The 13,493-nt window shown below is 42.1% G+C and overlaps 1 protein-coding gene across 2 annotated transcripts in view; it reads left to right on the top strand.

Annotated features, from left to right (window-relative positions):
• Positions 1-13,493, top strand: part of Exo70 (exocyst complex component 7) — a 37,895-nt gene that overhangs the window by 11,060 nt on the left and 13,342 nt on the right. Inside the window, exons 7-10 of one of the 2 annotated variants that reach the window (XM_045742844.2) lie at positions 5,279-5,388; positions 9,483-9,550; positions 10,639-10,770; positions 10,915-11,094. In XM_045742844.2, coding sequence (XP_045598800.1) covers positions 5,279-5,388; positions 9,483-9,550; positions 10,639-10,770; positions 10,915-11,094 — 490 coding nt within the window. The remainder of the gene's footprint in view (positions 1-5,278; positions 5,389-9,482; positions 9,551-10,638; positions 10,771-10,914; positions 11,095-13,493) is intronic. The other variant, XM_045742845.2, reaches the window with a different exon arrangement.

The following is a 13,493-nucleotide window of genomic DNA, read 5'->3' on the forward strand; positions in this document are numbered from 1 at the left end:
TTTGTTCGGATCTCCGGAACAGTAGAACACATTCCAGTCAAGTGGGGTCATGTTCAGGCGAGCAGAGTCGCTCCTGGAAGCTTGTGCCGAGAAACGTAAAAAAAATGACAATAAGTTTTCACAAATTTGCACAAAAATTATTGTCATTTGCACTAATTGTGTTGGTAATTACTTAAGTGTAATTACGTAAGTGTAGTTACAGGATGAGAGCTACGCACGTGGTGTCCCATCTTGACTGCACTCTGTCATTCTTTGCCATTAGTTTCAAAGCATATAATGCTTTGAAATTACTCTACTGATGGTTTTGGCCTCCACCACCTACTCATTTAACTTGTCCCAACCATCTACCACTCTGTTATCAAAAATGAAGTGTGCGCGCATGTGTATGTGTACTCACCTAGTTATAATCACCTAGTTATACTCACCTAGTTGTGCTAGCAGGGGAGTTGAGCTTTGGCTCTTTGGTCCCGCCTCTCAACTGTCAATCTACTGGTGTACAGATTCCCGAGCGTCTCGATCCCTCTCATATCTACATTTGAAACTGTGTATGGAGTCAGCCTCCACCACATCACTTCCTAGTGCATTCCATTTACTAACTACTCTGACCCTGAAAAAGTTCTTTCTAATGTCTCTGTGGCTCATTTGGGTACTCAGCTTCCACCTGTGTCCCCTTGTGGGTGTACCACCCGTGTTAAATAACCCATCTTTGTCTACCCTGTCAATTCCTCCTGAGAATTTTGTATATGGTGATCATGTCTTCCTGAGGTCTCCTGTCTTCCAGCGACGTGAGGTGTAGTCCACGCAGCCTTTCCTCATATCTCATGCCTCTTAGTTCTGGGACCAGTCTAGTGGTATACCTCTGAACGTTTTATGAACATGTGCGTGAGCATGTTAGGGTGCGTGCATGTGGGGTACGTGCATGTGCATGTGGGGGTACGTGCATGTGTGTGCATGTGCATGTGGGGGTACGTGCATGTGTGTGCATGTGCATGTGGGGGTGCATGTGTGTGCATGTGCATGTGGGGGTGCATGTGTGTGCATGTGCATGTGGGGGTGCATGTGTGTGCATGTGCATGTGGGGGTGCATGTGTGTGCATGTGGGGGTGCGTGCATGTCCATGTGGGGGTGCATGCGTGTGCATGTGGGGGTGCATGCATGTGCATGTGGGGGGGGGGTGCACGTGCATGTAGGCATGCATGCATGGTAGGTGGTGTATGCTTCTAATGCCTTTTATCACATGCTATTCTCACTGAATACTTTATTGTACTGTATTTCTGTATATCCCTGACTCGTTTGTGTCTGCAAGTTTCCACTTGTTTACTCACATTCTATTGTTACCTCATTCTAAAAAATGCTATCTGTACTGTATAGTGTATTATTTATACAGAATGAAGATCATATCTCCTCTGGTTTAAAATTTTATTTTGTTTTAAATTTAGTTCTTTCAATCTGACTTCATAACTCATTTTTGGTTCCATTCTAGGGGCATATTTCTTAAGTTTCTATTTATGATTCAAGAAGTGCGAGCGCCAAGCATGAGCTACGTATTAATGATCAGATCGTACAAAAGTTGTATACGGTGCCTCCTCAGTTGCATATGTTGTGGGTTTTGTCATGCCCTCTTCAGAATCCTAAATAATTTTGTATACTGTACAGTAATTCCAAATCTCAGATGGGTAATTGTTGAGCAATGCTGTGGCCAGCAGTAAAACTTGTGAAGCTTTTATAATAATGAAGGTTGATATTTCAGGTCTCACCTGCTTTTACTTTAAGATACTGTATAGAGAATTGAGATATTTGCTCATTCTCTGAAGCCAATCCCAACCCTACGGGTCAGGATTGGCTGAAAGTTTTGAACCGCTTCCTTTACATCCAGGTGGAATCACAAGCTACCTGTGTATATATAGCACTATTTCTCGATCGGGATGGCTCTGTGTTGGATGCACTTCATCTCAACTGGAATCATTAGCAGAGGATTGATTTGTTTGCTCAAATCCAGGTGATGTTGCCCATGCTGGTAAAGTTGGAGAGTTTTGTGGCCCAGGATGTTTGGTGCTCCGGGGCATTGGGTCTTCTCTTTCCCTCTGGCTCTTTCACAGCTACTCATGTTTAACATATATACTCTCTTTTCTGGCTGTTTTGAAGCAGGTAATAGTGGAAAAAATAGCAAAATTATATACCTTGAATTTAGCAAAGTCTTTGATATTTCATCATCCACAGCACAGGTAAGTTCCTCGTATATTTTATTAGTTTTTCTTAATTTTAACCATGGTGATTTTTGCCTAAGGAAGTCACCAAGGGGTATTAGTTCAGGAATAAGGCTTTTAGTGAAGATGACAAACAACTTCATCTGCAAGCAATTGCTCACTCCCGTGCCCTCCTGTTTGTCTCGATACACTTAGCGCCTTTCCATATGTGTGTTAGGATGAGAGTGAGGTGGATGCACCAGGTGCCTTATGTTTACACAGCCAGTGCTGTCATCTCGTATGTGGGTTAGGGTGGAGTGACGAGGCTGTCAACAAGTGGTCTGCAGATAGTAGTAGCAGTGCAGCACTTTTTGGTCTTCTTGGATCAAAGTATTGTTTGGAGGAAGTACTTGCTTATCAGTGACTATGAGGGCACAAGGTCTAGCTCATTATTACCTTTCTACTGGCCTTGTTATAACTGTTTTATAATTATATTTCATCATTATAACATTATAATTCAACTTTCCTGATGTTAGAATTGTGTTTTGGTTATAGAGGAATATACCTTCTGATGGCTGTTGCGAGCAGCCACCTCAGTCGGACGTAACCCTCACCTCTCCCACTGGCAAGCTGAGTGTCATACACAGCTGCCGGCAAACCATACTACACTCTAGGTTCTCCTGACAATCCGAGCCTTTGTGGCGTTACCAGAGAACACAATGATTTACAAGACGAGACTGAAAGTGTGATTCCTCGGAGTCTTCAAGCAGACTGCCCTCAAAATCGCAGCTTCCATTGACAGGGCAAGAACATTTGGACCTGTTGAATTCCATGTACCTGTACATGGAAACGAGGCCATTGTGATTGTGGCGATGAAAGTAGACCTTCAGAAGATCCTGGATGTGAAACACCGGGTCCCACTACTAGAGGCAAACCTCTCACCAATTCCTCCCAGACAAATCACGACTGAGAGAATGATTTTCGTCAACAGGCTGAACTGCTGGATTACGAGTGAGGACCCCCCTGACAACATTGTGTGACAAGTCAACTCCGAACATCTTACCCTGAAAGTGATGACAGCTCTACTTATGAAGACCACCGACAACACTCGACATATGATGATGACCCAGACGGCTGAACAGGTCCAAGAAGCAGCAAAGAATGGATTAAAATGCTTTGGAATAACCTCCTCACCGAACCAGATTGCCATGGAGAAGATCTACAATGTGAGACAGTGCTTCAAGTGCTTCAACTATGAGTACTTATCAAACAAGTGCCAAGAACAAATGGTTATGTGCATCTCGTGCTCTAGCACTCATAACTACAAGGACTGCACCACTACCACCAAGAAATGCATGAACTATGGAGAACAGTATGCTGCTGCCACCTATCTGCACAAAAAGGAAGGTGGAACTCAAGAAGCTTAAGGAGAAGGCCACCACGCCACCGACCACCCAAAGGCAAGTTGCTGCGACCATGGTTCTAGGACCTGACCAGTTTCTGAACCTCCCTACAAGAAGCCAACTGCAAACAATGTCCACATGATCTGGATGACCACACAAGCCTCAGCAGCAGGACCCACCAAAACCAGGGATGCCAACAGTCATCCAGAACATCCACATCTAGGTCATCATTGCATGTGCAGACAGAGTTGCAAAACAAGATAAAACAAATCCACAAGGGCCGTGACGAGGATTCGAACCTGCGTCCGGGAGCATCCCAGACACTGCCTTAATCGACTGAAACATGTTCCTCAGAACAGTGAACGGGCTTCTGAAAGCAAATGGCATTGTGCCTGTCCTGTTACCAGTGATAGAACATGGAAATGCAGGCACCCAAAAAGACAAAAAGATGCTCAATAGATGATGACAACTGAGGACACCCTGATGACACTGTCAGTGGTTCACTCCACAGAAAACACAGGAATACTGGCGACACAGGAAGAAAAATACTACGCATCTTCAGACGAACCTATGGACATTGAGCCTCTCTCCGACGAGGTTGAGAATGCCTCTGAGGAAGCATCCTCAATTCACACCACGAGCAGAAACACCACAGAGACTACAACTGCCCATGTTTCCGGGTCATGATGCACCAAGTATTTTGGACCTAACCACATGTCAATGCCTTCATGCCTAACCTTCAAAAATGGCCAGGCAATCATCATCAACGTACCGCGGGATATTGTTGATGAACAGATCCCACCAGACCAATTCCTACATTATCCTGCACCATTGCCTATGGACACCCATATACAGACATGAAGTCAAAACAAGAAACCGAAGAACAAGAAAAAATAGCACCCCGAAGCCCCAAAACAGTAATGCAGTAGTATAATATTAATAAGAACTTCTGATAGCTGCTTGGCTCTCTCTTGGCCCTCCTTGGTGTTTTGTGCGGTTTGAAGGATTCTGCTGCAGCACACCTTTCCTAAAATCCTCGCCCAGTTGTTGGGTTAAGCCCTGGCTCTACTCTCTACAACTATGACACTTCCTCTCCAAACTATACTTCTGTCTGTCCCACTTCCTGCTCGCACTTTATATGTACAATTGATTGATTGGTTGGCTATTCAGGGCTGGTTTGAATAATCTCCAGTGTCTCCTTCCTCCTATAAAGACCCAGAAGAACCACATTGTGTCGAGGCTGTTGTCGTCTTGTTGACCTTTGTTGAGGTCACTGCATCCTTGGATTAGTTGACTTGCTTAGAAAGGAGATTTTCATCTACAGTACCTGTACATTCAAAGCTTTATTTTCTCCATTTGATTTTTGGTATCAAAGTTTGCATAAATATCCAGTATTTTTTAAAATTTATGCTATTACAATAAAGTTAATATTTTTATTATCTGCTAAATATAGCACAGTATTAGTACGTATTAGCAAGAAAACAAATCGTCCCCATGTAATAGAGAACTTGATGCAACAGACGAGATCCGATCTGAATCAGTCGGTTAGAGGGAGCCTTCACTGCTATTATTGTAAACTGTTGAATCTATAAGTTACATTTGAGAGTTTTTGGTGGGTTTCATTGGCCCTTCGTCTTATCCACAAAAAGTAAAACAAATTGATTATATAATTCACATTAACTTTTTCAGAGCAAACCGGATGCTCCAGAAGGCCATCACGGGACACGTGTCATCACGCAGACAAGGTTCTCCTGGAAATACTTCGTACTCCCTGCATGGCACCCTCACCCCTCCGCATGGTAGAGTGCAGTAGACTCCTCATTTGCTATGTATTGCCTGGGTTTACTGGTATATTGCAGTTGGTTTGTGAATGAAGTGGGATGGACATCTGAGTGATGCTTATTTTTACTGTAGGATCATTTTACTCTTATTTGAGATGGTACTGGTTTCTATGTTTGTAATTAATAAGTAGATATACCTGCATATAAAAGGTTTAGTTCCTAGCATTAACAAATCAAAATGCTCTTTGCTTAACCGTTTCACTGCTCCAATTGTAATATGCCATTTTATCCTGTGCTGCATTTGTAATATGCCACTTTCCCCTGTGCAATATGCAATTTTCTCCTGTGCTACATTTGCAATATGCAGTTTTCTCCTGTGCTACATTTGCAATATGCAATTTTCTCCTGTGCTACATTTGCAATATGCAATTTTCTCCTGTGCTACATTTGCAATATGCCACTTTCTCCTGTGCTACATTTGCAATATGCCACTTTCTCCTGTGCTACATTTGCAATATGCAATTTTCTCCTGTGCTACATTTGCAATATGCAATTTTCTCCTGTGCTACATTTGCAATATGCCACTTTCTCCTGTGCTACATTTGCAATATGCCACTTTCTCCTGTGCTACATTTGCAATATGCAATTTTCTCCTGTGCTACATTTGCAATATGCAATTTTCTCCTGTGCTACATTTGCAATATTCTCCTGTGCTGCTGTTGCAAACAGGCATTTCCTCCTGTGCTCAAATTGCAATATACAGTTTTCTCTCATTTGTTAGCTATTTTTAGTCATGCACGCCTTAATGCGGTACTTTTAAGCAGCTGCACAGATTAGAGAGTTAATGCATGGCTGATTCATTGGCTAGTAGTTTGGACAATAACCATCCCAAATTTTCTTGAGCAGTAATGTGCTCAAAAGCTCCCACAAGTAAAGTTTTCTTCGTGCTTCGCTTTTAGATAGCTATACAATACAGTACTGTATTTTTCTTTTAATTTTTTTGGGGTTTGTGTATTTCTTGATGTGTCTGAAGCACTGTGTGTATTAGTGACTTTGTAGTAATGTATCACTTAGTCACTGTTATCTGTAAACAAAAATTCCCCTTGTACAATAAAGCAATTGTGAAAGACGAGATCTTTCTGCTTTAATGCCATGTTGACCTGCATTGTATAGCTTGTTCTCTTCCATAAAACTGGGAAGTTGGATTCTTAGAACACACTCAAAAACCTTAATGATATGTATGGTCACAACTTGTTAAGGATGCAGGATGGACTGAAACATCATAACATCATTCTTTTCATATGTTTGGATTCAGTTATTTGTCGCATTCTTGTTATTGTGACATTCTTTGTTGATGTTATTGTCACTGGTCTATGTTTTTATATCTTGTGAAACAGAGCAATGTCATATCACACACGACTTGATAATGGTCCGGGACGGACCGAAACGTCGTCGTTTCTCCATCTTCTGATATGTGGTTTGACCATCATATCTTCAGCCATGTTATTGTGACTCCTCGTCTGCAGAGCAATGTCCACAGTTTTTAATTTATGTGAGGTGTCACCTATTTCCAGTCTCTTTATCCATATTATGCCAAGTTCCTGTGCTAATGGTATTTTGCACTTCTTTATAAATAATTGAAATCCAGTGATCTGGCCTGAGAGCTGAGTACATGAGTATGTTGTTTATTTCATTTTAGAAAGGTGTGTGGTTTATTCTCATGTGTGACGTATGACTTTGTGTGGGTCGGGTTGATAAAAAAAAAAAAAATGGCTTTTGGGATCTTTGACAGAACAATACATTCATGGTATCCAACACATAGCTAAACAGGGATTCATATTGTTCTTTTAGAATTTTGCCTACGTCTTTATCATTGGTGTCCTTAAGACTCTGTTTTTTATTCTGCTTTGTTCATTAATCTGTACTTGGTTTGGAAGCAGCAATTGTGCAGGGAACCAAAAGTAGAGGCCAGCAATAGGCTTAGATTAAAAAAAAAAACATTAATGCTGGGGTGGTTAACCATGTCGTATATGATATATGTATAGAGGTGGGCATTGGTATGTTTGTATGAGAGTCATTGGTTTATCATTATTGTTTCACTCTATGGAGGATTGAGATAGTGAAGTGGATGCTAGAATGATGGCTTTGCTTCTTGCAGGTCAGCATTCAATTCCTGGTTGTCCAAGTGGTTGGGCACCATTCCTTCTCTTTGACCTATCCCGACTCCTCATCCTTGTATCCCTTCCAAGTGTTATATACATAGCCGTGATGGCTTAATTCCTTCTCGTGATAATTACCTTTACCCTCTCTAATGTAGCATGTCATAGGGTCTAGGATCACCATGGTGGTAGCTTTATGCATGAACCCTTTGTTGGGAATATTACAGTTTGCTTGCATAAAAATTAGATAGCTTCTCTGTATTAGTGGTATTGAAGATCTTTGCAAACCTCTTTATGTACACAGATATGCAAATGTCTTTGCATCAAATCATGAGCTTTAAAAGTGGTAGACATGGTAGAAGATTATCACTTAAGTAAATAATTTATAATCTTAGTGGTTTAATATCTATGTGAATTAGTGAAATTAATTTACAAATAGAGCTGCATCTACAAACCATGCCATAATGTTCACATCATGTGTGATGAGCATTTCAGTTTGTATTTTATTCATAGCGGAATCTATGTTTCAACTCCTATGGCTTGAGGAGGATGTGGAGGCATTGAGTGCCGGGCCTTCGTCTGGTTTGCTTGCCTCGGTGGATAGGGCATTCGCTGCGTTGTTTAAGCTGTTTGCACCGATTCTTGGGGAGGCTGTGTCTCTGTTCTTTGCTTCTCGCCTTGCGTGCTGTTAGGCCGTGCTCGCTCTCTTTGGAATCCGCTTGGGCCCTGGCTCTTAAGTTTTCGTCGCCTTTTTGTCCGTTGCTGTTTGCAGAAGCTACTGTCACGCAGTTTCTGCAGGTGGCCTCATCTAACTGTCGTCCTATGTCAGACGTGTTGGTTTTCTGTGGGGGCCGCTCTCGGGATTCTCGGAAGAGTCTTGTCAGGGCTCATGGTTCTTCCAGTCGGGATGGGCCATTGGTGCCAGTTTCTGAGCTGGCATCGTCTGGTCGGCACAATGCTCGCTCTGCTCGTCAGCCGGCATCTTGCAAGGGGCGTTGGCCCTTTCGCGGGTCGCTCCATTGATGGGGCAATGGGGGAGAGGCTTGCGCTGTTTACTCACCCCTAGTCCCACGATTCGTGGGCATTTCAGGTCGTATCCTCCGGCCTGTAGTGGTGTTGGGTGGGAGGTTCGGGACTGGTGGGGCAGCCTTCCTTCCCTGTACTCCATTGGGTCATCTTGGACTGGGTGCGCTTGGGCATGGTCGAAACGACCCCATTCCTCAGGTGGGTATCCCACCTGTTTCCAGTGCCGAAACGGGACTGTGCAGATCTGCATTTCATACTAGACTTGTCCCGTCTGAACCCCTGGATTCCTTGTCTCTCTTTTTGGATGACCACTCTGTTCCATGTCTGGCTCCTCGCTCCAGGTATAGGTCCAAGGACTGATCCCTGTGGGACTCCACTGGTGACGCCCCGCCACTCTGAGGCCTCACCCCTCATGGTTACTCGCTGTGTCCTGTTGCTTAGGTACTCCCTTATCCAGTGGAGTACCTTCCCTTTCACTCCTGCCTGCATCTCCAGTTTGTGTGTTTGTGTGTGTTTGTGTGTGTGTGTGTGTGTGTGTGTGTGTGTGTGTGTGTGTGTGTGTGTGTGTGTGTGTGTGTGTGTGTGTGTGTGTGTGTGTGTGTGTTTTTGTTTACTTGTGTTTGTGGAGATGGCTCTCCAGCTCTCAGGCATCCCCATCCTCAGTTCCCACTTTGATGGAGCACTAAGGCATTACCTCACAAGAAATTAAAGGTCTAATGGAGAAATAAATCAAGATATCTTCCCCACTATGTCCCACATCATCACTCAACAGCATTATACCATTGATAACACACCTACAGCACTATAATATTAGCAGTATATCCACAACACTATAACACACAATACATCTACAACACCATAATTTTAAAATTGATTGCTTGTATACTGTATTTCACTATTTGATAGCTGCTACATTTTCCTATACAGTGACAACTCCCGGAATAGTGGGTGAAGAAGTCCTCGAAGATAGTGACGTTGAACTTTATTTAAACCAGGTAAATATGTGTATGTGTTTATAATGAATAGATTAATTGTTTAATTAAGGTTTTTGATCAAAAACTGAAGGATGTCTAAGAAAATAATTCCATGTTAGTAGAGAATGTCACAATAACATGACAATAACACCACCGACACATAAGAAATGAAATGAAAGTTACAGTGTTTTGGTCCATCCCAGACCCTTACAGACCCATACTGGACCCAAATCAAGGGCCCATCCCTAGACCCTTGATAAGGGCCAAGGACCCCATATCCAAGAACCAAAACATCATCACTTTCATTTCGCAGACGAGGAGTCACAATAACATAGCTGAAGTATGTTGACCAAACCACACACTAGACAGTGAAAGGACGACGACGTTTCGGTCCGTCCTGGACCATTCTCAAGTTGACAAAACGTCGTCGTCCCTTCACTTTCTAGTGTGTGGTTTGGTCAACACTTTCATTTCATTTCATGTGTGAGAGTTGGATTATCTATTTAATGCCATGATTGTGTTATATAACATTTTTCAAAGAGCATTCTTGCAAACTCTTGTCTGAATGTTGTATGTATTGATGTTAAGTTTGCACTGTATCTCATCATACTATACCATTTTGTGTACTGGGGAACACATTCTGCAGCACAGCCCTCATTATGAGATATTCTAAGGAGTTGCTCCTGTTTAGTAAGCATTTTATCACCTCATCCCCAGTGGGCACAATATCATAGAGTACCATTAACTCAACACTGAATCAACGTTATCAACATTGATTCATCATTGAATTAACATAACTCTTGGATAATGTGCCCACTGGGTCTGTATTACACTTCCTAGATTCATTCTTTGCAAGAAAACATTAGTAAAGTGACCTGTAATGAATTTGACTGATTTTTGGTCAAACTTCTCGGCAGTCATTTATTATCTGTAACTGGCAACTATACAGTTTTCATGGAGGGCTTGCCTTGGTGGTTCGCTGAAGCTACCAACAGAAAACATTTGAGGAGACCTACCAGAAATGACATTTCATTACATTAAATGCTGGTAAGAGCCATCGGGTTTTGCTAGTGTCAGAAATACAGTTGAAAATATTTACATATTGACAGGTTACTGCTCTTCATCGGTTAGCCTTTGCGGAACTCCTCTTGGCTCAACAACTGGTACCAGAAGATAGGGTCACTCGGACATTTGAGCTAATTCTCCGAGACCCGATGGATCAATTGGTTGCTGAGGGAGAGGTATATATATAAATACAGTACAGTATATATATATTTTTTTATATTTTGTTATAAAGAAATTATTATGTATATATATAGTTTTGGTGCATTTATTACTAATATTATGCTCTTTATAACCAAAATATCTTATTTTAAATGTGATAGAGTTTGGCTGGTCAAGCACGCAGGAGTGTCGGTAGAGGAGATCATCAGGCTGTGCTCTCCGTTTTGGCTATGTTACGTCACGTTACAAACATGCAGCCAGAGTACGATCGCCTCCTAACAAACTGCCAGACATCAATACGCTCAAAATTTGCTGCAATCATAAATATGTTACAAGAGACTGTAAGTCGAATATTTTAATTTTGCTTTGGCTTGAAGGTTGCTTGGGATATTTCTAAGAAAAAAAAGTTAGATGACTGTTAAATCTTTGGCTAAATTTGTTTTGCTCTTGACTACTGTAGTTCATTGTCAGTTGAGCTTAATGCAGGTTTTAGTAGGTATGATGTAAGACCCATTTGATACCAATTACTTGCATGAGAAGAGTTTTCAAAGACTATATCAAGAAGATTAATATTTTCACCCTTAAAAAAAAAATTATACAGTACAGCAGTACAGTGATCGCTCACTAACTCGGATCATATGGGGGGGAACCCCATATGATATAAACCCCAAAGTTCTTACAGCACACAGAAAGGTCAAGCATTGCACATAATGGATGACATAACCATCCATCTTGACATAACCTTTTTTATGGATGGCTTCAGTTACAGTGTGTTGAACCCAAGAATCGGCATCCCTGTGGCCTGGTCTGACTAGGCCTCTGGACTTGCAAGGCCTACTGAACACCAGGACCACATTGGTGTGCTCATAAAGTTGAGAGAATCATAAGGATTCAAGTTTAACCTCATAACAAAGTAAAGCCACTCAAAGTACAGTATGGGCAAAGCAAATGACAAAAACCTTTTGCCTGAATATTCAACCCGTTCTCCTAATAGAACGTCGCATTTTGACGCATACTCTACCTAAGGCCAAAAATTGTCATATCAGAAAATGATATCAGCTCGCGAAGTTGACATACTGTCCCGTTTCCTATTTTGGGTCCTCTGGTAGGTTAGGATAAGGGCACCTTGGTACAACAATTTCTTGACATTGTGAAACCTTAGGAAGACGGGCTGGAATATTAGCAGTAAACATACAGTACAGTACTGTATTTGCAATGAAGGCAGTAACTGAAGCACTCTTGTGCTCTTGTATCTGTGGATACACATCACACTAGCTGAATCTACCCACCTGACATGGAGCCTGAGACAATGTGGCTTTCTTTGAGGTTATCTTGGGATGGTTTCGGGGCTTAGCGTCCCTGCGGCCCAGTCTTTGACCAGGCCTCCTTTTTGTTTTACACCCCCAGGAAGCAGCAAGTAGCAGCTGTCTAACTCCCAGGTGCCTAGTTACTGGTAGGTAACGGGTGCATCAGGGTGACAGAAACTCTGTCCATTTGTTTCCGCCTCCACCGGGATTTGAACCCAGAACGTCAGGACTACGAATCTGAAGCACTGTCCACTCGGCTGTCAGGCCCCTAAGAATCTTTTTATTGTGCCTTGATGCAAGGCACAATAGAAATGGGATTAACAAAAATTGTGACAACTGAGGAAGTTTGAGTAACACGCACATAATGCTGCACCGTAGCAACAGAACTGAGGGCATAGTACATCCCTGTACAGCTTTAGGAAAGAGAGAGAATAAATATCCATTCCAAAAGCAGGTAAGAGAGACTTATCCACGGTGAACCAAGGTGATATTATTGGCCTCAATTCCATTGTGATAGGGCTTAAGGGCATCATCCTCATCACCTGGAGTTGATGAAAATGATGTCATCTGGTGGCAGAATGATGAGCCAATAGAAGCTGCCTTAAATGGGCCAATAGGAACTGCCTTGTATGAGCCAATAGGAACTGCCTTGTATGAGCCAATAGGAACTGCCTTGTATGAGCCAATAGGAGCTGCCTTGTATGAGCCAATAGGAGCTGCCTTGTATGAGCCAATAGGAACTGCCTTGTATGAGCCAATAGGAGCTGCCTTGTATGAGCCAATAGGAGCTGCCTTGTATGAGCCAATAGGAACTGCCTTGTATGAGCCAATAGGCCTTCTACAGTTTCCTTTATGCTTATGTTATCCCGTTCAATGGGGCATTCAGGGATTTTTGCCTTTTGCAGCATTGTACTGCCTTGCTCGGAAAGTAGTTTTACATGTTCATTCAGTGCCTGAAGTTTCTATACTGCTTCCCTATCTTAAGGCAGACGCCTTCTTCCGCATGAACATGAGAAAGTGTAATGATGATAATCCCTTGAAATATTTACGTTCTTGTATATTGTTAATAAGGTGTATGTACTGTCATTCATAGTTTAAGCCAAAATTAGTACAACAGTCAATTTAGCACTAGTATTAGGAGATCTTGAATTGTTTTAATACAGTAGTTGGCTTTGTTCTCGACTATCAATCCTGGGGTTCAATTCCCAGGTGGGACAGAAGAGGTTGCCCACATTCCTTTCATCTAATGCCTCTGTTCACATTAACTAAGTACCTGAGAGTTAGGCAACTGTTGTGGGGTTGCCTAACTCATACACACATACACATACATATACATACAGGCTTCATGTCCCCAACAAAATTAATTATTAGACATTAAATTTTTAGATTCTGCAACATAACACTATCACCATATAAAGCTAGCATTTGAGTGA

Source organism: Procambarus clarkii, chromosome 11, assembly GCF_040958095.1.
Source record: "Procambarus clarkii isolate CNS0578487 chromosome 11, FALCON_Pclarkii_2.0, whole genome shotgun sequence".
Classification (NCBI taxonomy): Eukaryota; Metazoa; Arthropoda; class Malacostraca; order Decapoda; family Cambaridae; genus Procambarus; species Procambarus clarkii.